Raw genomic sequence first — 25,565 nt, forward strand, 5'->3', positions numbered from 1 at the left:
CAGGACTGGTTGGAAAAAAAGAGTTCAATTTTCCACAGTTTTAAGGTTTTTCAAAATATTTTGTTCTATTTCTGAATTAAAATAAGGCTTTTCAATATATCAGAAAAATATGACTGAAACAAAAATACTGGTGCACACTACTTGAAAGAACTGTTACTGTTATGGTTAGGACACCTAAGGCTGCCATTCATCCAGCTTTTCTCAGATGTCTTGCCTACTCTCCAGATGAAATTTTAACAGTAGGAGTTCATGTCTGGGTTTTAGAAGCATAATGTCTGCCAGAAAGACCTTAAGTTGTGTGTGGGAGTCAATGAGACATTGCTCTACCACAGGGTCCGACTCATCTGACCACAGCCTCCAAGGAAATGCCAGGCTGGAGGGGAAGCAAAGACTGGAAATACAGGACAGGAACAGCAGTGCTGGCACTCAACAGCAGGTACTGGTTAGGGAGACAAGAAAACCAGCCCAGGAGCTACCATAGGTCTTAGAGAGAAGAGGTCTTCCTCCTCCTTTGCTCTCCCAACTCTTTGCCGCTTACTAGTAACCTTTACGCTTTCCCTTTCAGCAAGCCCCAAAACAGGTTCTCCAACACAGGCCAAGTTCTGGCTCCTGAGAGCCCCTAGTCCTCGGGGTGCAATTCTGCAGGGCTCACAGTATCAAGAACAAGCATGTCCCACTCATTTTGGGGTGATCTTATGACAGCTCTGCCAAAGCAGGGACTGCCATGTTCAGGTATGGGGAGATGAGGAGCTGGGAGGTATGGGGATGGGAATTTCAGCTTAGGAAAAGATGGGGAGCTCTGGAGACAATGGGGGCCAAGCTCTCCCACATCACCGCAACCAGACACCCTTACGCAGGTACGGAGCACACGCAGAGGAGCACCACACTGTCACATTAATACCTTCTTAGCTCTTGCAACAATCACCATCCTTTCCCTTGCCTTTTTGTGCACCCCCTGCATGCATGCTCCATTTTGCACCTTGGAAAGTCTGCTTCCCTAAATAGTCACCTGGGAGAGCCAAATTCAAGTCCTTGCTCTGCACAATTCAGGCCCGAAGTTCTGACATTTTAAGGAACTGCACTGTCAGGTTGTGCATGCGTGCACATATGAGACCATGCTATAGCCCTCTTCTGTCATGTCTCCCCCACCAGTTTTCTTCCGGGTCCTAAGAAAACAAACAGGCTTATACAAAATTCTGTTTCTTAGAAATACTCCTTAAAAAAATTCTTGACTTGTACTGCTCCAAAGAAGCTAAGCATAATACAAAAATCTGTTACAATCTTCTGATCCCTGTTATCCAGATTTTAACAAGAAACTCTTTTTGCACACATAGACTATTAGAAATTATCGCTGTATGTTATTACCTCCAAAAGCACATTAAGAAAACAATGTTTAATTCAAATCATGCACACAGAGGAAAAGCTAGTTATTCTTCCAGAAAAAAATATAAGGTAAAACTGCATAATAATTTGATTATTCAACCGTTATACAAAAAAAAAAAAAAAACCAAAACCAAAACAAGCCATGCAGTTAAATGTTATTTTTAATTTACTTTTTGATAGACCTATTTTCATATCTGTGTTCTGCTGTTACCAATGTATTGTACTGAAGATGTCAGTGTTGATCAGCTTCCAATCATTAATAGCACTTATTGAAATAACATCCTGCTAGGAATGGGATTTTATGCCTTCGCTGGAGTATACCATTGATTTATGGGAAAAAAAAGAAAAAAAAAATTGAAAGTGAACCCTGACTGTGGAATAAAGCTCCAAGAAATATTTTTTATATATAAGACAATAAGTAGACATTTTACAAGATGTTTTCTTGTATACTTACTGTCTTCTGGCAAAAATAAAATTCTATTGCAAGTATGCTAATAGCATGCTCAAAAAATGTTCAAAAAAAGCTTTTCTCTTAACATTATGAGGTATGGCTTCAAAGCTTGAATATCACCGACCTGAGTTGTCTCAATTATTTTGAAAGTCCTGTAGAGCTGAATAAGTAGTATTATAATAGATTTATGCAGAAATATTTGCAAATACCTTAAGAGGAAAAGAAAAAGAGCTAAATTTTTTAAAGCATTCTTTTAGTCTATAGAGAAGAATATATTTTCTTAGTGAATACTCTGGCACTGTTTTATGGAATTTTGCAAGGTTATTGGAATAACCTATACATATACACACTTTAAACAACCTGTACTAAATCTGTTTTTAAAGCTCCTGAGTGAGCCCCAGTGTGTCAGGAGTGGAATGAGTCCACTCATCCTCCCTCTGTCATCTTGGAGGAAGCCTGAAAGAAAACGCTCCTCTGGAGGGAGCCCCTCAGGACTAACGAAGATCCAGTCTGCAACTTTTTTTCCTCCCATAGCAACACACAAACAGCGGGAGAGTTTATATGATGCCCTCTTTGTTGAAATATGATTAACGACAAAGAAAGTTTGACAGTCCCATGTATAACTATCTGCATTTCTATTTTCCCTTATGCATATGGTGTGGAATACATAAATCACTATTATCTGGATGTTTTCTTCCCAATGGCTTGGATGCTTAAATTTCAAAATTACCACACAGCACCTTTTTAACCACTGAGAATGTTTTGCAGAAAAAGCAAATCTCTGCCCATTCTCCCCTCCCCAACCATAAATATAATGTATTTCTGCTAATCATTTTCTCTAGGTGAATAGCTTTTCCAGTTACAGTGGAATTCAGGCAATGGATAATTAGTGGATTGGTGGCTGCATTACATCGCATAAGATATATCAAAGAAATAATAAAGCAATCCATTTATGAATTCTTTGACTAGATCAAAGACAGCAAGGAAAAGAGGAAGCCATCATTACCAGACTAATGAGATAACTTTATAACAGTACATGAAGTTTTTCCCCCAATCTAATGTTGAGTTTATAAGAGGAATTAGTCCCATTTTGGAAATGGTTCATACATTAATATAAACAAAACTGGAATGCAGGTCTAGTAACTAAATATTTTCTATATTTAGAACAAAAGGCGATTGCCTTGATATCCCCCAATTATCATTACTGCAAATTCTAAAACAGTTTGAGTTTTGCTCATGCAGAAAGAAGGCAGAAGAATCTTACCTATGAGGACTTCCAGAAAACAGCTGGTTAAGCATAGTTAAATTTTATGACAAGAAAAATACTGATAGCTGGTATTGACTATTTTTACATACATAAAAGGGATCCATGCTGCAGCACAGTTTCAACAAGTAACACGAAACAAAATTCCCAAACATTATAAATGCTTGACATGTTATTACATTCTTATTGGTCCCACGCTAGAAAAATTATACAAGCAGCAAACAATCAATGGTTGTTTAAGAGCCTAATACTGTACTAGTAAAAATAATGCAGCACAGCAACAAGTTCACTGGAGTGCTCCCTTAACACAAAACATACCGGACGTACAGCTGTTTATCTTGCAAAAGCATAAATAAAAGAAGGCATAAAGACTTTTGAAAGGATCTTCTCCCTGGTATTTACTAACTAATATGCAATGTATTCAAGGATTCTTGCATGAAATCATGAATAGCAATAGGTCGTTTTTCAGGGTATTAAAAAAAGCTAACCAGACACACAACAGGATGCCAGCAGGCAGCTTGCATGAGACATAAGGCTTTATATTCCCACTAGGAACATACCTTCTCTGTTTTTGCTTTCCTGGCGTTATGCACAAACCTGCGTCCCAGCTTCTTGGCATACCAGATAGAGGCAAACATTGTAGTGATGAAGATTTCAGTCTGAATATGCAGCACACAAAAAAAAATGCCAAAAAACTTCCCCCACAACTGAGATACAAATCTAATGCCGGTTAAGGTCTCTCAACTATGCTGTTGCTTTGTCAGGTCTTCTCATGCTGCCTTCTGGAAAAAAAAAACAACAAAAAACCCACCCAGTGTGGCCAGTCTGCAGGTGTATTTACATACTGCCAGCAGGAAGTCCAGGGTGAGGCATCTTTGCATCCAGCTCACATCCAGTCTGCTAAGTGCCTGTCTGCAGTTCTTTAGCACTGTCACCACAAACTACATATGTGTCAGTATGAAAGGAAGCTGCAGTAAACTACTGTAGCAGACAGCTCACCTCCTCTTCTCCTGTTCTGAAATTTAACTCCTTGGTTCTCTTCGATTCGCCAGCATGCAACAGAAGCAGCAGCAGTTCAAATATGAGATACACAGCACTGCAGGAAAGGCAAGGGGCACACAAGCGCCAAAAATAGAAGTGTATATTAACTGTTAAGGAACAGGTGTTTTACGTGTTTCAGTGCAATTAAGATATGAAAGGAAAATGTATTTTACTCTGTTCTTGTGGTTTGGGATCTATTCAGAGATATTTTTGTTACCTGTTAGTTTCAGTTCGCAACAGAAAGACATCATAGCTGTTCAGTTTGCTTGCTGATGTCATACATGCTTTGCTAAAGGATTTAAGATTCACTCAAGGACTTCTGTTTTTCTTTGATAATGACTTCATGAAATAGAAAACTGACCTTTTTTTTTTCCCAAATTAATCTTTAACTTCTGCCCTACCTAAGCTTGCTTTTTTTCTCTTCCTTTAACTGCAAGTTATTTTACATTAGGAGTTGAGAAGTGCTTATGAACATCTATTTTTGCAGTGAAAGAGCAATGTACTATTTTCCTTTTGTTACATACTTCAGCTTTAACCCCTGCACCTCTCTTCAGTTATAATCTCTAAACAATAAGCAGAAACATACCCTTTTGGCTCCAGACATATGACTAACCAGATGTTCCTCCCAGCCAGAGGCAGTATCAAAGCTGTAAACTTACAGGGTTTATAGCTATGTATTGTATTTGTTAGGGCTTTGCATCATAGGACAAATCCTGCCCCGTGCCCTCCCATCTACAGTCGTGGAGATACCAACATGTGGCAGAACCACTGCTGTCCTGTGTGCGGGATCGCCTTTGGGATGCACACATGCAAGAATAATTTCTGCTCTGCTACTCTGTGGTAAAGAGCAAATCAAAATTAATAGACACAAGGCAAAGGAAATACAGTCATAGCAATCTAGTATAGGGCTCCTGGGGCCAAGGAAACACTTTTTCTGCCCCAGGGTTTTCAGACAATACCCGAAACTATTTTCTTGAGGGTGCATGAATTCAAAAGGGAAAATATTCCACTCCCACTTACAACTCACACAGAACATCCAGTTTACCAGAGCTAGATGGCACTGCCCAAGCTTTGAGGCTGAAAGCATATACTAATCGATTCTGTTAAGATTATAAGGAGTTCAAAGAATTCTTTCAAGACATTTCAAAATGGTAAGTTGATATTCTTAGATAGTGACTTTTTTTGTCAAGGAAACTCCAAGATGTATGTTTGGTTTTTCTTGACATCTAAAACCTTCTGACAAAATCCTTGGTAACTGGTAATTCTAATTACTAATTTCTAATTACTTCCAATTCAGACATTTAGTTAATCCTGCCAGTCAGAAAGTTGTAAGACCACAGGACAGAGTAAAATCATGTCTTCTCTGGAGTACGATTGATATAGAAGAGCTATCTGTCCATAACACCACTCCAACTCTCTGAACTCTGGGCTGGCGGTAAGATGGATTCTCCAAGGTGCAAAAAACTTTATTACACCACGTAGCAGACTCACACCACTTTTTACGTTTGTGAGATGACAGAGTGCCCTATAATGGAGGGAAGGCAGGAGAAGGAAGAAAGATGGCCTGAAAAATTTAGGAAGAAATCAGAGATCTTGTTTCTAGCTGGGATTTCACTGTAAGAACACATGGATGGGAAAACAAAAGTGCAGAAAAGGAGAAGCAACGTCCTTACACAGCTTAACCAACACTATAGACGTTAAAGTAAAAAGATGAGGAAAAAAATAATCTACATATTATATGCATAAACAGTAGAACACCTCTCCTACTCTGCTCCCCTGCTTTTATGAAGAGAATAAGTATAATTCGAAATCATTTTACTACAACCAAAAAAGGGTACATTCTCTCAAGCAACTATTTATATAGTCTTATGTATATTCAGCTGCTGAGAAAATCGAAGGAAACACTCATTAAACAATAAAACCTCCTTTTTATGACTTCTATCATCAACATTAGCAGCTTTACTGAACTACTTATTCAGGAAAAATAGGGAGCAATAAAAAGCCACAATTCATCCCACAAAGAAAAAAAAATAGAATACATTGTTCATTTAAGGAATAATGACAAAGCAATAGGGAGGTAATTTTCTCCACCCACTGAAAATGTTAGATGAGGAAGAATAAATCTCGCCAAATACCTAATTCTGATTCTAATCAGAATGCATTTTAACTATTTGCATGCATTTGCAGATCTGTCTAAACACTACAATATAGCAATGGCCAGACTACAAGCCATTTTCTTACAGCTCCGTCATGCAGTAGTCTGCCATACATTGTCAATAGCAGGTTTATTAGGTCTGTACTGGTACCCAGGGATTTTATGATTATTAATATTTTACTGTAACCATAACGAAGCCTGCATTTTACAGAAGTGCTACAAGCCGAGCTGCTTTAGAAGAGGAATTGGAGCTCCCAGCTGCTGTCTGCTCACAGGAGTAATACGTACTTCAGCTTGCTCACTGAAGTGCTACATTACAAGGGCAGAGAGATGCATGCAATTGAGCAGCAATATTATCGCAGACAGGAGATAATCAGTTAAGAGCAAATTTTACAAGGGGCTTCTTACTGTGAATGAGTGGGTGGATTTCAGTAAACCTAACCACGTCTATACTATACATTAAATTACATTCTTGTGCCTCTATAAGAATTGGTCTTACCACAAGTGGACACATGGGTATAAGCATAAAGCAACTACGGTGTTGAATCCTATTATTTTTATGACATGGCTCCCCAACATTGCAAGCAACAGCAATTGATTCTCAGGACCGAAACAGATGGTCTTTTCAAACACCTTGCCAACTGTTTGTATGCACCGAGTATCACCAGTATTTCTGACGGTCAGCTTCCTCTTTCAATTTTAACATTGCTGTTTTACTTAAGCAGCACACGGGAAGAAGTGCAGCTAAGCTTTAGGCAGGGCATTAATCTTCTCTTGTTAAGGGATAACTTCTCACAGCGCACACGTGGGGTGTCAACCTCCCCCTCACACACCTGTGGTGAAGATAGATGTTAGCTGTAGATTCTGTTTCTCTCCTACCTCTATCTGAATATATACCCACAGTAGTCATAAAATGTGATGACAGGGCCATTTAAAATACAAATACAGTTCAGTCATAAATAATGCCTTTCTTGTAAGAATAGGAAGACAGATGAAAAGATTAGTCATTCAGGGTTTGCAGAACTCTCTTTCCAGTGAAATGGACAGGAGATGGAACAAGTTAAAAATGAAATACCAAAGATTTAAAACAATCACTTTGCTTCAAGGTTTATATGTTAACAGTAGCTGTGGATACAGGGACAGAGCTGATGATGTGAAACTAAGGTAGCTAGGGTTTTGGGGTTTTTTTTTTTAGTACTAGGCAACAACAGATATTGATTTGGCTGACTCCACAAGCAATCATTTCCCATCCCCAACGCAATTAATTATCTTACACAGTTACATGATGCCAAGACGTGTTATTTAATGACCAGAATACTAGGAAAGACAGGAGCCTTAATTTCTGCTATTCCATCCAGAAGATACAAATTTTAGGCATTCAGACCTTACAGTAGTTAAAGTAGATGGAAGTCCCAGGGTTTTGTAAGGACCTGATTTTTCACTCTTTGCTATAAACAGAGGCAAATGGTCAAATGTTCCTCCTCCTATTGCAACTGGCAATATTCTTACAGGAAACCCATGTCTGCTCTTGCAAAAGGGGTAGTTATCCCAGTCAGCACCACCAAAACCCATTCTGACTTCTCTTTTGGCCCTGGCAGAAACCAGTCTGTTGCAGTTACAATAGAGATGAAAGATTAGTTTCTACTTATGGCATTTTATACCAGTTATGACGTTTCATAACAGATTTTTTTTAATTAATAAAAATTTTAAAATTCTGTCACTTAGGTCTGAATTTTAAAGATGGGGAAAACTGGGTTGCTTAGAAGCTAAATGTTTCCTTGGAGCATCTAAGTCGATGAGAGCATAGTAATTTTGAGCAAAGTCACGTATCCTGACAAAGAGATGTTGCAGAGAGGGAAAGGGGAAAAAAAAGAAGCAGAAGATGAAGGAAGACAGGATAAAAATGGGAAAAAGGAATGAAAACGAAATGCTGTATATTAAGGATGGCAGAGGTTCATGCTCTTCTCTTCCAATTTAAATTTTTCTACTCCCTTAATATTTCTTGTGCCAAATCTTTTCTTTTTAGAAATTATCCTTTCAGAAACCCGTCTGTGACATTATGAGTTTGCCCCAGGCCTAATTTCCCCTTAAAACACAAGCTACTGCATGCAGACATCTCCTCCGTCACCTTTTCTGATGTATGGCAGAACTGTCTTCTGGCAGAAGGCATGACGAATTTTGTACACAATGTCACAGGACTTCAGAGCAGTAAAGAAATAAAATGCAAACATTTACTCCTGTGGATCTCCTTTAAGTGTGAGGCCCCAGAAATTGTGTACCTGCCCTCTGCCATGCAATTATCACTTCTAGTTTTCTGCTCTTCCATTATTTGACATGGTAGATGGCAATCAACCTACTACATGTGGCGCAACAGGTCAAGAGAAGAGAGGATGAGGTGTTGTGCTACGTAACTGCATGAAATAGAGCTTTAACTGTGGAAGCACAAGAAATGGAAATGAAATAAGTCCTATGCTAAACACTGAGGGTCAGCACATCCCTGCACACAGGGATGTATTCTAGCACTTCACAATATAATGGCATAAGAGACAATGTTTTAAATTTAAGCAGTTCTTTTTCCTCTTTTATTTGTTAAGCCTTGGAATGGAGACAAACCTAATTATGGTACTTAATTTTGATTTTAGAAATTGATTTTCCACTCTAGTTTCTGCTGGTGCATAGGAAACTCTAGTGAGTCACACAAGCAATGTAACGACCATTAGCAACCTTAAAAATAAATAAAAACTTGAAAAATGCCACTTTATTCTTGTCTTTGTCCCTAGTTCAGCACAAATTGCTTCCCGCTTCACCTTTCTCATAGAAATTTTTAAGTTTCTTCCTGCTATGTTAAGAAATCACAACCAAAATGGTGTATAAAATCCTCAGATGTGCCATTATGCTGCTCAGATTCTTGTATCAAATCAAAGCACAGTGTATGTAGTACAGTTATGTATTTGCATGGCAAGTACTCCCACAGGAAATAATATAAACTACAAAATTTATCCTTGGGGAGGGAAAAAGGAAGAAGAAACCACACATTGCAAGCAGTGCGTATGTGTGTCACCAGTGCATTTTGCAAGGGTCTTGCCAAATATAAACCTGAACAAAACTGAATCCAGTGTGGAAACAATTATATTACAGCACTGTGTATATGCTTCCCATCCTGTAGTATTTAAGTACCTCTGTTTTCTTTGTACTTGCAAATAACTCTGTGTGATAGTGGAATATTATCTTTGTTTCAGAAAGCAATGAAGTAAGGCACAAAGAAGTAACTTGGTAACAGCCATACAGGAAACTGGAGAATCTGCACGCTGCCTGGGAGCCCAAAATCTCCTCTCTCCCAGCGTGTGGCCACAGGGTTTGCCATGGCCAAAGCCAAGCAGACGTGGCATGAACTCTCCATAACTCAGTCCTGTGCCAGTCACAGCTTTCTGTCTGTCCAGAACAGGCGAGGAGCAGAAGGGCTGGCAACATCCATTTAGCTACAGCAAGAGAGGCAGCCTTTAATGAGCTGTTCATCTCATTGCTAATCACAAAAGAATCCCCAAAAACAGTTGGAGGCACAAGCATGGGAATATATATCATCCTATCATAAACATTATTTTATTCCTGGCTGATTACAAGCGGCCTTCTCTTTCAAAGCTCTCCTTAAATCTCACTTTTGCTTTATCAGCCCCAAGAGCAAAATTAAAAAGTCAGCTTAAGCAGAATCACCACAAGTTATAGCCACTGCATCAGTGAAACACATGGATTCCTTTGACCCAGCGTCATTTAATGATTTGAGGTGAATGTGCCTAGCCCTTGTCACTATCCAAGCTCTCCAGAAAACTGTCATGCACAAGAAGCCAGTTTCACTGAAATATGAAATATTAAAGAATTACAAGTGATAAGATCAAACAGGTTATCTATAAACTAACCTTATGCCACCATCTCCTTGCAGGCAAGGCACATGTATAGCTGCATGGGTTGAGACCACTCAGCACGTTTCTGAGCAGCAGCAGAATCCACGCAGCCCATGCACACCACTCTCTGTCATCTCAGAGGCTGGGCTGCCTTTGGTCACTCTCCCAAGCTTCTGCCAAAGCAGCAGTTCCCCCCTCCCAGCTGTGACTCTTGCCAGCTCTGTTGTGCTGTTGGCTGCACCATACCCCACCTGAGCAGCCCCTGTCACCCCCTCACCGCCGGGGGCTCCTACCTGTCGTTTTAATGCTTGTTAGAGAATGTAACCCACATGTGGAGAACAAAGAAATGCAACAGATAATTACTTCTGCCGCTTTTCATTTCAGTTCTTGCTCTTTACCTCTGCCCTCAGCTTTCCTAGGCTGCGACCCTCACAGCTTGTGGGAAGAGGCCCTACAGTTCAACAGTTCCGTATCAGTTGGGAAGTTAAGTCATTTCAGAGGCAAATAATTAAGAACAACATTGCTGAACAGTTTAGGTGCTGAACACAGGTTTTAAAAAACAATGTATTCTTGCTAAAATGCGAAAGAGAAGAAATATGGAGGAAAAGGTTCTTCTTAATCCCTCCAAATATTAGATGGTCTGCTACTAATTATGATGGGTAAACAACAAGTCTTTATCCGGGACTGGCTGCAGCTCTTGCTTCCTACGGGCAGAGACAAGGAAGAGGTCTCCATACTTCTGGAATTGACTCACCACATTTCTGTTGCTCAAGCAAAGCAGAGAGGACTGCCCAAACCACAGCAGACCAGGCATCAGGTTTCCTCCCTTAATTCTGCTACAATTCTTCTGCATGAGCTTAATTATTCTTTGCAAACCAGCTGCTCACTCTTAAAATGAAAAGAATAATGCTTTACTGCACTGGGACAGTGTAAAGATAAAAGTATTAACAAATGTGAAGTAATGTGATAGAAAGCATTATAGAAGAAGAGAGCTTCTACCCCCGCATTGGTTGATACAGAACCTTACAGAATTCTGCTGAAAGGTCTGTGCGAGTCCGTAACAAAACTGATTACACAAATGCTTCATTGTAATGTGACACATGAAAAGGTCCATTTTAGCCATAACAGTAATAAAGGGTGGTGTTATATCCATTTTGACCGGAAAGAGAAAAGAACTCTAAAGGAATATGAGGTCAAGGGCAAGAAGTTATTCTTCTTACACCTATGAGAAGATCTTCATAGGCAGAAAAATGTATAGCAAATATAGGTTTACGTGTCTGAAACATACTTCAGTTAATAAATTAATTATATGCTAACAAAGGATAAGAGAAAATTTGTCACACCATGTTTTCTTAGTCAATACCGTTTGAGTGCAACCCCAGTCCATTTTACTCCCATTCCTTAGGACAAGCATGAGAAACACAGTTGTGGAGGGAAATTTTTTGTTGCATAGGATTTTGGCACTTTGAAATCCAGAGGAAGAATTGAGGCAGCATATGGCTAGTGGGATATACTTTGATAACAGACAGACTAGAGCTGATCAAAAATATCCAGAAAAATTGCTATAGCTTTTTAGGACAACAATAAAAAATAACATCTTTTCAAACACTTTGAAGTTTTTAAATTTAATCTGAGTGTTTCAAGAAAACAGAAACTTTTTGAGCTCTCTAACCAGTAGAAAATTGAAAAAGTGTTCCTTGAAATTGTCAAAATATTTATCTTTCTTTTTCATCAAAAATCAGAACATTTCAGCCTTCTCCAGGGCTGTCAATACCGCTGTCTAAATCACATTTACATTTAACTTTCCCTTGGGATCCCAGTCAACAGATATTTTTAAAATTTCTCTTCTGCACATCTCACTGGAAATACTTTCTTTTGATTCATACATCTAGCAGCCTAAAAGATTCTCCCACACCTTTCTGCAAATTGCTTTTTGCCAAGCCAGGCACATCAGTTGTCTGCTCACATGTCATCCAGACACCATGAAGATGCTAGAATGAACTTATGTGAACTTTTAGAATAGCATCATAAGGAGAGAAAGTACCACAAAAGCAAACAATTAACTGCTGCTCATTTTTCATGTATACTAGTAAGCACCATATTTCATGCCTAGACCTCCCAGAAGCAGAATGAAAGCCGAACGGAGGACTGTTTCTCCACCACTCCCCACAGCTAAACACATAAAAGATTTAATATACCCAGATTTTCGCAACTCATCTTTGCCCTCCACATAATGATGCACCAGAACAAGAATCTCCAAGGACTCTAGTTATTTGTTATATGGCTCTAGGGGAGCCAGCTAGTGAACTGAACCAAAAGTTCTAAAATGCTTCCTGCTTCCAGCCAAGAGAATTAAATAATGAGCAATGTGCCAAAGTCCCATTCCCAGCATTGGAAGGGAACTCTGATCTTAAGAGAAACAATCTGTTCTCTCCACTTTCCTCCTCTTCACCATTCAAAGTCTTGAAACCTTCAGTGCAGGTAAAAGTGATAAAACGGCCCAGACTTCTAAGGAGTGCCTTATCCTAGCAGGCTCAGACTCCCAGATACTGCTGGTTGTCACAACCTACCAGTCTTATAATTAATGAGAGCAGTTGGTCTGGGTTATGGTGAGCCCCAGCTCTGATCCAGATCAGATCCTTATTACAGCAAGCCCTACGTGCAATGGATAATAAGGGGAGTGCTTCCAGTTGCCTGCCTACCTCACACTAACCTGCCTAACACTCCCACAGTCATTATTTTAACCAGTTAAGCACATCCCACTGCCAAAACTGTTTTGTTAAAATGCCCTCTGACATATCTATTTCTTGCTTTCAAGTTTCCTTAAAGTAAATAATAGGCATTTATGCTTTTGTAGTTCCTTAAAAATCATGGATTAAGTAATACTCACCTAAGAAGCCATATTCTGCCTACAGTAATGCTGTAGGTAGACAACAAAAAGATGGTAGATTGCAGCTGCATTACACAAATATATTGGTAATTTGTTGTGATTTAAAGATGAGAAAATCAGACATCATGATCTTCCAGTCTCAGATGGTCTCAGTCTGAAGGGACTAAAGCAATATACCTTTTGATGATCTCACTTATTATGAACAATAAATCACTATTAAAGCTCAGGACATAACATGACAACACAAATGTGTTATATGAATGCATTACCTCAGTATACTTCAAGGCAACAACTCAGTAGCAAAACGTGGCTATTCCTGCCTATGGGATTTCCATCAGAACAAGCGTATGTGAGAGTGTATTAATCCTTTGGCTTTGATTGCATGCTCAATGCACATCCCAAGCAATATATCATGGATAAATGTTGCATGTTAAATCTCACATTTCTTTGCCTATGCAAAGAGATATAGAATACCAGACAGTACTTTATAAGTCACAATTTCAGCTGTTTCTAGGACAGGGCACATAGCCTAGGTTTCAGCCTCCACAGCTGTACATTTAGGAATGTGCAATGTGCCTTGCTGAGAAAGACCTGCATTTTTAGTTACACAAACACTGAACATGGTGCAGTGGCAAGGCAAACTGCATTACAAATGCAAATTCAAGAGATTGGGGAAAAAAAAAAAACCCAAAACAATTTCAATCAATGCTTGAAATATATGTAAAAAAAGTCACTTGGGCTGAAACTGGTCCAAAACTACAAGAAGGTGTATACCCTTTGAAAGCCCGAGATAACAAAATGAATTACAAAGCACTTGCAAAGTTCTGGCCTTCAGAAAGTGAGGTAATTTCCCACAATGCTTTTCTATGCATAGTGTGAAGGAGGCTGTTAAAGCTGATATACTGTAATCTGAGTTACATTTAAGCATCTGGTCTGTTTGCTTTATGTGCATTGATAAGCTCTAGTCAGAGCAACAAATAGAGTCTTAGAATGGTTTTGAATATAATTTTAATAACTGTTTTACTTATGTGTCCTTGGGCAGGTTTTAAAATCAGGATTGTAAGTAAAATATGACTCTAAACCACCATCATAACATATAACATTGTTTTAAATTCAGTATGTACTTAATGCAGCTTTTGCTACTGTAGAAGTTGTAGTTGATTGATATTATGCACCACAATTTTCCTAGTAATAATTTCAAGAAATAAACAGAGTTATACATAGGATGGATATAGTTATACCTAGGATGGTGTGTAGGATGTTTCACTTCAAACAAATAAACAAACAAACCAACCCCTTTATAAGTCCTAAGAGTTAAATTCTCTTCTTCCACTGATGTAAATGGGAGTTTTCCCTAATGAACGACATTTTTTCCCTCTCATTTAACTCTGGCAGAGCCTCTGTTCTTCTGCCTAACTATATTTCAGAGTTTTAGGCACTATACAAGAATTTATAAAAGATTGCATATTCACTTGGAACAGGGAGCCTGACTATTTCCATGTTCCAGAGAGGATTGGATACAATGGTACAAAACAAAAGGTTGCCTAAATGGTTTAGACATTTAGACGATATCTAGCTATTGTCATCACCAGCCAAATAACCTACCAATAATTCTTCAGTTGGGAAGAAAGGTAAACTATAGGCTGCAAAAGTTGCACACGTTTGATTGATCCAACCGCATTTCTTTAAAAAGCAGAAAGCCTAAAGTACATCAGAAGGCTACAAACAGTAATATCTTTCACTTAATTAGGCTTCTCAATACATGTGAAAGTACTTTAGAAGTGTACCTCAGGTCAATGAAAATAAAAATCGACAACCATAAAAGCCCTGAATTCATTTATAAATAAATACTGATTCTGGCATTTAACTCTGATGTAATTTATTGTACGTGAAGAGGAGAAGCTATGCAAGAACTAGCAATTTATCCTTTGCTCAGCTGTGAGCATAGCCCATGGTATTAAATAGTCTTAATGACACCATTTTTCCCATGAGCACTCACATATTTTTTGTGATTAAATACTTTTCCACATTTGCGTTATGATATACATTAGTATTATTTTTAAAAATCCAAATTTTAATCCACACCTATGATAGAACATTTCTGGAGAGACAACACAGATTCTATATCACATTTTTAATGTGAACTGAAGCATTATACCTACAAGATTTGAAAAGCAAAAATTCAGTAATGTTCATAACTCTAATTAGACTGCAACTGAGCAGAACTGTTCAGCTGGCTTGCTTAACAGCTGGTCTAAATCTCTTAGGGAGGAGCATATTTTTACAAAACATTTTATGAGGCCACACACTGAGAGCTACAGGAGTTTATTACAGAGGCAGTCAGGTTGATTAATAAATATCAATTTTGCTTTGGGAATCAGAAATGTAAGTGGCTTGCCTGTCCAAGATGCCTAGGCAATTTATGGATTTATGCTTACTTATGTGTGTGTGATTTAGTGACTAAAAATGTCATATTAAATAAATAGCCTTACGCATAACTAGCCCAGATCTTTTATCAACTTCTCAAATGCTTATATTTGGCAACTTTCAGGAGTGACTATACCCATCCTCAGACAAAAAGATTTGAAGAAAATGAGAATAAAATAGCTGAGCCAACATGTAACAGCAATCTGTCTCCAAGACACATTTACAGACAGTCTGGCAAGATAACTAGGGCAATAGGAGTGGAAAGAGAGGAGGCCAAAGACTGGGGTGTGTCAGATATGCAGTTGTGAGTCACTTTATTTTCTAAGTTACTGCACAAGATAGATGTCATGACCTTTCATACAGCATTGCTGAATAAAGTGTTAGCAATACAAGGTGTCAGTCTGGACAATAACTTCAATCATTTTATAAAAGCTTAAAAATATTTGAAGTTTTCCAAGAGGCACTCCTTTCTGAAGGCCACTGGTTCTGTACTCTGGACAATGGTACTGCTTTGTAGTCTTAGAGAATGATGCATAAGCCGGATTTTTTAATTTTTCTTTTAAAGGACATCTATATCTGCCAGTCACTCAGAAAAGGCTTAATACTGAAACCCAAAGCATTCTCTGTGTACCTGGTCTGTGCAAAAAATCTGACTGTAGACAGAGCCTCAAGCTACTGCAACTTTATTTGCTTCCGCATCTCAGTGTTATCTTCTTACTCTTTCAATTAATGTTACAGATTGTTACTATTTTCTACTATATTTTACTCCAGAACACTGTTCTCCTAACCAGTCCTGGCTAACAGCTCCTGGCACTGCTATAATATGAACAATTGTCCCCAGTCATTGAACTCTATTAATTCAGAGTATCTCTAGGAAGGCACCCATGTTCATTTGCTGTGTTTCTCTCTTCTTTAGCCCTCTGTCATTAGGGTCACAGGTAGCACATTAGCTGTATGAAACACAATATGTAACTTTCTACACAGATAGCTTGAGATGTATTAATTCTCTGTCAAACCCATCCATGCAAAACAAACTTGCTATGAATGTATAGACTGGGCTTTCTTGTCTTCAATTACCTACCTGTAATTGTCAGTGTCCCTCCTCACTTTTTCTTTCTTTCTTATCTGTTATTTTTCATTTATAATGTCTTTCTGCTTGGTACAAACTGGACATAGTGTCATTCCTTTCAACCTGCTCTCATTACCTTTTTTCTCCAACACACGCAAGCATAGATCTCTCACAACAGTTGGAAGAAGGCTATCTGGCATTTTTTTTCCCTAAACTCCTTTGCCTATACTTCTACCTTATAAGACTTAAACAAGAATTTATTTTGTGAAATAGAAATTAGGCAACTTTCTGAAATGCAACAAAACCTCTACCGACTAAGTTGTTTAAGGAAAAAAAAGATCAATGTCACATCCATAATTCATTAAAAATCTGTCACTCTTTGAGCATCTTTTAAGCATCTCATTCTACATCAGAGGTTTTCAGTTTATGAGAGAACCTGTTATGCCTATGACGCAGGAACCAGAGAGAGGCTTGCTTCAAAATTTCTTCACCATGACATAAGGGATTAATCTAAAGAGAACAGGTGAGGGGACATTCCTTTGCTTTGACAATACGGTTTTATTATTGACTGCATAGAGTATATTTCCCTACTTCTCCTCTCAGAAGGAATGCTATGAATAAAGCAGAATATGTAAAAATACAGAAAATCAAACACAACTGACTTGTATTTTATTTGGGCTAATGCAAAAAAGCTGACAGAAAAAAAACCCTCAAACCCCCCAAAACCCCAAACCAGCCAGAAATGTTAAAAACTTAAATAAGTTTATACCTGCTAAAAAAAAAAAACAACCTTTTAAAAATGTTTTGATTCTAGAGAGTCCTCCAGTAATATGCCTGATAAGCTGTGGAATCACACACATACACACGGACAGACATAGATACAGGACTGTGCAGAAAAAGAAATTAGTTTCACCAACAGTTTGGCAGTTTGGCACCACTTTCAAAGAAAGCAATGTCAGTTTTGTATGTTATACTGGCCTTGCTATAGGCACATTTCCTGATCTCTCCCTTCCGTAAAAACTCATAATTATTTGGGAAGGTCAGTACCTCCCACTCTGCAGAGCTGTTCAAGCACTATGGTAGAGCTGCCACTCACTGATGATACTGGGAAAATTGCCATGACCAGAGAGCTGCTACTTGTTTTCTGTTGTTGTCTGTTTTGGTTTTGAAAGGAGAAGCCAGAATAGCTCTTATTTGGCTCAAATTAGTCTGTGCCTGGGTATCTTTACAGTTATTCAAATGATCTCAGTATTACATAGTATAGATGGAGATCTTAAGCTGTGGGTGCAAAATAATTTTCAGAAATGTTTGCAAAGCCATTAGCTACCATAAATTGCACAATTAGCCCCTAGACCAAGATTATTTCAGGTGCTGTTTCTCCTTGACTAATCAAACCCTGTTTTGCTTCAAAGCAGTCAACTCCTTCCACATGTTACGCCCTGCAGTACATCCTTCCTAATTGCCAGTTTAGGACCTGATGTGGGCTGCTTCGTCCCTAAAAATCCATTAGCACCTACGAGCTTCACTCCAAGCCCTGTATCCTGCCAGTGCAGAGCTCTTGGGATTTCTGAGTGATTCATGACTTCTCACATAAACTCGGAGTACCCATCACACAAAACTGGTAACACAACGTGCCTACTTTTTGCCACTGACTATCACGGGACCTGTGATGTCAAGCTTGGACTGAGATACCTAACTTTCAGATGTCTAAAAACCAGGTAAATCATGTCTTGACATAGCATTCATAAACAACCTATACTACTAACCCGTAAATGTTCATTTGTATTTTTTCATGAGTTGACAGACAGGAATATGTACTTATATCCCTTCTATATAATTAATTATGGTCGTTAAGAGTAACACTCAATAACACTCAGAATAACATTTCATTTAATGAGATTGGTGTCTTTCAAAGACATCTTAATCTCAGTATACTTTTTTGGCTGTTATTTCCACTGGCTTTCTAAAAGGATGAAATGGAAATATTTGGGTTTATGTTCCACAGACAGAGATGCTCAGTTAAGCCAAGAGGGGTATCAGATCATCCCAGTGTACTTTAAATATATGCAAATATCTTTTCAAAAGTCAAAGTATACATTCATGTCTTCTTCCAACAACATTATTTGGAATTACGCCGGACTTTCCAGTAACTATTTAAGAAAAAGTGCTTTTCTTATACAGGACCATCAACATAACCCTTCCTTACTGCTAAAACAAGTCACGCCTACAGTTTGTTTCAGATAGTATGTTTGATTTCTTAGGCAGAGCCTCTGGCTGCAAGTGTAATCGCATATTTGAAGATACTACTTGACAATACCCAGGGATAGACCCATTTAAAGTTAGTCCCTGGTTACAATATTTAGGAATTAAAGTTCTATAAAAACTTGGTGGTTTAAACATTCACCATCCTTCCTGTCCGTACAGTTCCAGGAGATTTAAAAGGATGGCACCTTATCATGCTTTTTTCACCAGGGACAGATAACCCTTGTAAAGATTAATGTGCTGCCAGACTATTCTACCAACCCCAAATGTATCACCTTAAAATTTCATAAGACTTTTTTTTTCCCCACTAAGCCAAATAATGCCCTTAGAGCTTTCTTTTGTATGCTGCAAGGAAGGAATTGTAAAACATGCCAATACCAAACGTATTTCCAATATTAGCATTCATTTCACACATGCGCTCTGAATAAGTAGAGTTGGTGCAGCATCAAGACTTCAGACTACATTTTTTTGCCATTTTAGACTTCATGATGTTATACATTACCTTAAAGGGCATATTAAGGATACCTTAGTGAAGGGTATTAACATTGATTTGTGTTATTGTAATGCCTGACATTTTTCAATAGAAGTATCTACAGAAGGCAATGAAAGAGTTAAGTTGGATGCCACTGCACTTTATTAACTCACATCCTGATTTTACTATCAAAATGCAAACTTGATCTGAAAGATGCAAAAAGAAGGAATTTATTATGCATTAATGCTAGAACTTATGTATTAATTCCAGAAATCAGAGAAAGATTTGACAGGAAAAAAATGTGTCAGTCTGATCCCAATTCTGTGAACAGAATTGAAAGCAAGCATCCAAAACCAAACATTTTTCTCTGATACAGTAATCTCAATAAAAGAGTTTCTGAGTCTTTAATTTATATCTAAAAACCCTGTAGCTAAACAGAATATAGAAAATGGAGAAAATTTACTGAACTAATCTGTTAGGTCAGCCTAGATAAAAACTAAAATTATTTCCTCATTTACCTCCTTGCTTTAGAGATCAAAATTGTGTTTCTGGCTTGCTGATACAATTATTTGCTTGTATGCTTGCCAGGCAGCGTGGTACATATCCATCTTCACTACATGCTACATGCCAGCAATTGCTCTGCTTGTTCTAGGCAGTTGGAAAGCAATCTGTTAAAGTCCACGGCATGACGCAAACCCATTCTCCTCTCCTCCTAACACCTTTCTCATTGAGAGCTGTCTTAAAGAGCAATCTCTCTCCATCAGCATATCTCCTTACCAGGGCCTGGCCAATAGATCTTACAGCCAACACGCGAGTTTTTAAATGATGCTTTCTTGGCTTAGAAGGTTTTTTTATGGGTTCGCAGAACAGCACACAGATGAAAAACTACTTGGTTCTACCTCAGCTAGCTATATATTCTGTTATAATTTGGATGACCATTACCGAGCTACTTCTCTAGGCAAGTTGAAGAGCTGGGCAATTCATCAGTCTGCTAACATAACCCTCATTTAAATTCTCATGCATAGCAGAAAGTATTTAATATTACAATCCATCACATATCTCCCTTGCTGGTGTCAGTACACAAGGAGTCTTTTTTTTCTTTTTGAGATCGACATTTAAAGTTGCATTAGAAGAATGCATGCACTTTGTAGACATGATTTCAAAAATGTCTGCCTTGCAAATTACACAAACTTCTAAACTAGGCACTCTGACAATATGTAATCCCTATTGCTAGGGTAGATGAGTTTCCATGAACATCTGGTGACATGACTGCTTCAGCACTCATCCATCACGTCTGAAGTCCTGCTGTCCTATTAAAGCATCTCTGACTTGTTGCAATTTACTTTGGAGCAAAAAGATCCTTTTATTATGCACAACACCGAATATTAGTGGTGGGACAGAACTGCTAGGGCACTGAAAGGAACTCAAGAAACTGGGCTGAGCTGCTGGCTCAGCCATGAAATCGCTGTGCAACTCTGGGCCGTTCCCTTCCCCACTCCATACCTTTGTTTCACCAAAGCAGAAGACAATGGTAATACTGATCTCTATAGAGCCTTTCAAACTACGCAGATTAAAGCTGCTTTATGGGTCAATATAATTAAAGAAAGGTAAGATTCTATACCATTTATTATATCTAAAAGACATAATACATACATGCATAGTAATTTGTTTGAATTTCCAAGGATATATACAAAGTTATCTGTAAGCCCACCTTTTCTCTATAGCCTTTTTTATTTTAGGATAAGGAAACCAAGAGAGAGACCTATTCATTCATCACATAAGTTTTCCTCTGGGCTACTCCCAGTTGATTCATTTCAAATTACTAATCGAAATTAAGAAAGGAATGTAGAGCACAGATGAAGCTAGCACGAGTTTTGCACTTGTGATTCCAGAATGAAGAGTTTAAAATTAAATAAAGTCATTTGAGAATGGTGTAGAACTGCAGAACAGCTCTGTAAATAACACAGCAACAGAACAGATTTCTCACCAACACTAGCAGCAAAGTTTAGCAAAGCTACATTTCAGTGCAGTTATTGGGGGCACCGCTGCACAAGATTTCTGTGCTGGAATTGCAAACCCCTTTATAAACATTAAATAAAACGCAAATAATGAGTTTCTCAACTTGCAAGTACATATTGATTATAAAACTGACCCTGAAAAGCCAGGAAGTACTTTCCAGAAAAAGGGGTATCAGAACTTTCATTTTCACTAAACTTCATTAATTAGCTTTTAATGATCAGAAAGTTCCTCTCACCCAGCCAAAACATACACAAAGGTTTTAGCATGCTAAAAAAAAAAAAAAAAAAAAAAAAAGAGGACTACTTAGAGCATGTGAAAGAACTATCTTCTAGTCACAGGCTTCTTTTTTATCTTACTACACTTTAATTCCTATACTTTATTCTATACTTTTTTCTCCCAGAGCTACACTTTTATGTCCTAAACTAGATTCAGAATTTTGAGGCTTCTAGGATCATGCTTTAGGGCTACTCTGTAATTTAACATAATTTGTTACAACTGCTAGAATTATAAAAAAGGTTTCAAGGGATAATTTTTAGAATAAAATATAGCTGCAAAGATTTCTTGCTGACTGAGGGCCCAAAGGAGTTCAGATTTGTCTCTATATTCATCTGTCAAGTGATAGTGGTTTATCCATACAATATATTACTTTTTATATCAACCTTCTTTTCTCTGATTACTATCATTTTTATCTATGAAATCCACTAGTATTCAGCACAACTGAGATATAATTTCAGAATATCTGTTTGGTATCTTGCCTGTAGATCTGCTAATATGTAGGAAATGCACCAAACCCCAAAATGTAATGGAGGAACTTAAACAGAGAATGAAAGGGGTGGCTTCCTCTATTACCACTGTAAATGGTAGAAGCTTTTTTTCCCTTGGTGTCTGGAACATTAGAGCAACATTTACCTTTCTCTCACTCTACTTATTTCTGTTCATTTAACTTTGTTTATTTAATTCTTTCAAAAGAAGCACCTCCTTTCCTCTCATCTTCATTGTTTCATCTTTGTCTATAAAGAAGGTCAGTGCTATATATTGAGGAAAAAGGTGCTAAATCTTTAAGGAGGATTAAAGTAACACAAAATATTGCTTAAAATGGGTTCTGAATTCCCTTGCATGGGGTAGAATATGTTTAGTGTCTGAACAGATAGTCTGTCTTCGGTGAGACCCAGGACACAGCAATGGAAGACAAGTAGAGAAGAAAACTTTTCATTAGGGCAAGTGAAGATAGAATGTACTAATCTACTAATATCTCTCTCCTTTATGTGCAAGGGGGAGAACAAAGGCAAGAGTTGTGCTAGGTTAGCATCAACATGATAATGGCTTGGCATTGATACTTTTTGGCACCATATTGGAATACCTGGAGGTCATTTTATGAGGCAAAGACATTTCTGAGAAAAGCTGATGGACAATAAACAAGACTTCCCTCAATAGCATTGTGGGAAAAGTGCATCTATCCAAATAAATGGTCATCAGGACAGTAGAAAAAGAGCTAGAAGAGCTGAAAGACAATACAGTCACAAGAAAATCATTATCAGAAAGATCAGTATGGTCTAAAGGAGGTGAACAGGCCCCGGTATTTAGCCAGGAATTACTGAAAACATCCAAACTGGACCTGGAGGTGCTGAACAGAGAACCTTGGCTCTGCTCTGCAGCCACAAACTGGACAGTGGAGAGTTTCAACATTCAACAAACCAAAGTCCTTTAGGAGCACATTTCAGAATTAAGGCCCTAGCATAATAAATCAAAAGTGCATGAACAAATAGTGCTTCTTAAATTATGTGTAGGATCAATGCTAGCATAAATTCAGGTCAGTATCAAATACAGGAAAAATAGCCTAGTGAATATGATAAATCAGATTCTTCTTTCAGCAGGATAAAGTTTAGCCTGTGCCTTGCTACGTAACAAAACCACAAAGCTTCATTATTCCTAGTGCATCAGCATCAAAGGTAAATTGCAATACGTATTTCCTGAATATTATATCAGATTTATGTTTCATTTGTAATAAATGACACTAAAGAAAAAGGAGCCAACTCTGACAATTCTCAAGTGCATATTGAATCAGTGGTCATTTCACCCTGAAAAGAATTTGAATTTCAACAAGAATTTTTAATTGAACCCTCTGGATTTTAGCTTATGATTTAATCTACCAAGTTGCTAAGGCAACCAACGATTATAGCTGCTGGGCAAAATTCACAGAATTGTTAATCGATCTTAATCTGGATATGCTGCATCAGTAGTTCTTTCACAGGGGAAACAGACAACACTAAGAAAAAATTCGGGGTTTAATCATTAAATGACAACATACAATGACACTAGAATTGGAAATATGCTTTTCATAATAAACTTCTATATTAAATATACCATAATTTAAAACCAGTTGTTCCAACAGAGAGGAATCCTTCACTGAGGTTTGTATATCCCCCAGCAGCATGTGTCTCAGAGACATCTAATCAATGAGCTTTTTAATGTGCTTGACGCTCCCTCTGCTCTGAAGGGGGAAGAATGGATTCACCCTAATCGAAGGTTGTAGTCATTATTCTAATATGATTGTGCTAGAGGATAACCTTTGTGTATGGTGCTATTTTCAAATCTGTGTACTATTTGTATGGCCCGCTATATACAGTGTAATGGCCAGCCAAGGTGTGGTCAAGAAGTTAGAAAACTCGGTTCTTTATCCTGTTTTCACCATGAACATTACCCAATCACTTAATCTCTGTGCCTGTTCCAGTTTCCCATTTCACCAGTAGAAGGGTGTCATTAGACTTAGGGGATTAGACACAGGGATATTGAGAGATCAACTTTTGTATTTTTAAAATATTCTTAGCATCAAGTGTTATGATTAGCTGATACATAACATATTCATTTTAATGGCCACCTGTAGTCAGCCAGAAAGTGTGTTTTCTAGTTTATGGTTTTGTTAAGTGTCCATAAATTTATGCATCCAAGATTTAGCTAACTTAGCAGTTAGGAGAACGCTTTTACTGTGGTTCAATCTAATTCACTTTTAAAGAGAGCAGCTAAACTCTTCTGAACATCCAAAGCTAGAGTCTTATTCCTGATGTATTTTTTTTGAAAAAACTTAGGTATAGTATATAGGGCAGTAGTTTGCAAAATGAATCAATGTAGTTATTCAATATATTTATTATTTCTTGAACTTATAATTCGCATTTGGTGACTCTTCCTCCCATTCTTCTGCTATTGTAATCTAGAGCATCTCTTGTCTACTTCACTTTCCCCAACAAATTTAACCTAGAATACCCAAGAGACTAATACCTATGAACAAGTTACCACAATACAATGTCCTAGGTGAAGGAATCAAAGGACTGGCATAAATTTCAAATAAATCCCTATGCAAGATCATTTGGACTCCACTAGTTGAACAGGAACGTTGCAGGTATACAACCAAGGAAGGATTTTCTTTGGGAGCTGATACAGAAAACAAATTATATGGTCTTTCACCACGTTCTGGAATTTATGAAACTTTTTGATGGTAAACTAACCTACCGCAACATTCAGAGATATGATAGATCATTAACCTTTTTGATAGCTAATAATCAGTTAATATTGTTTGCAGGAATAAGGATGTGGTGCTCCCCTGTACAACCTGAAACCAGAAGCCCCATTACTGCAAAAGCATACATGAGTGTAACTCACTGATGAACTGTGAGTAGCCCTCACGATTATACTGCATGAAATACTAAATATAAACACTAAATACTGCCCCAAAAGAAAGGAAAAGAGAATTATGAAGATGTGTTTCAGCTGGAATTGTACAACTAACTTCCTTTTTGCTTCACACTATTTTAGAGTTTGATCTGAAATATACGCTTTTCCCCATTTAGGTCCCAAAATCAAAACTATATTAGAAATAGGCTTTTGAAGGAAAGACTAAAGAAGGACAGAACTAAAACTGGTAGCACTGAGCTGTTACAATACAACTTCTTCATTCCTTCTGGTTTTCTCATTTGTCTTCCTCATATCTTACTTTATCTTCATAATAATTTATTCATCCTCTCCCCAGTATTTATTACAATTTCCCCATTTGTTCCAGTCCTAATGCCTTTTTATTTTATCTACTGTTTGTTCAGTTTTTTAAGACACTTCTACCCGCCTCTGCACCTTATAGGTATTACCCGTTACCTTCCTTTCTACCTTACAGTAGTTATTGTGTTAAAATATGCTAAGTATCTCTCTAAAGAAACTTGCCTAGCTGTTTTAGCCAAAGGAAGC

General features: G+C 37.8%; 1 protein-coding gene across 3 annotated transcripts in view; it reads right to left on the reverse strand.

Annotated features, from left to right (window-relative positions):
• Positions 1-25,565, reverse strand: part of DLG2 (discs large MAGUK scaffold protein 2) — a 677,470-nt gene that overhangs the window by 527,011 nt on the left and 124,894 nt on the right. Inside the window, exon 1 of one of the 3 annotated variants that reach the window (XM_075727698.1) lies at positions 3,659-3,736. The exons of the other annotated variants lie outside the window; for them this stretch is intronic. Coding sequence (XP_075583813.1) covers positions 3,659-3,736 — 78 coding nt within the window. Of the gene's footprint in view, positions 1-3,658; positions 3,737-25,565 lie in introns of those variants that run through there. 3 annotated transcript variants of the gene reach the window in all.

This window comes from Pelecanus crispus, chromosome 1 (assembly GCF_030463565.1).
Source record: "Pelecanus crispus isolate bPelCri1 chromosome 1, bPelCri1.pri, whole genome shotgun sequence".
In the NCBI taxonomy this organism is placed as follows: Eukaryota; Metazoa; Chordata; class Aves; order Pelecaniformes; family Pelecanidae; genus Pelecanus; species Pelecanus crispus.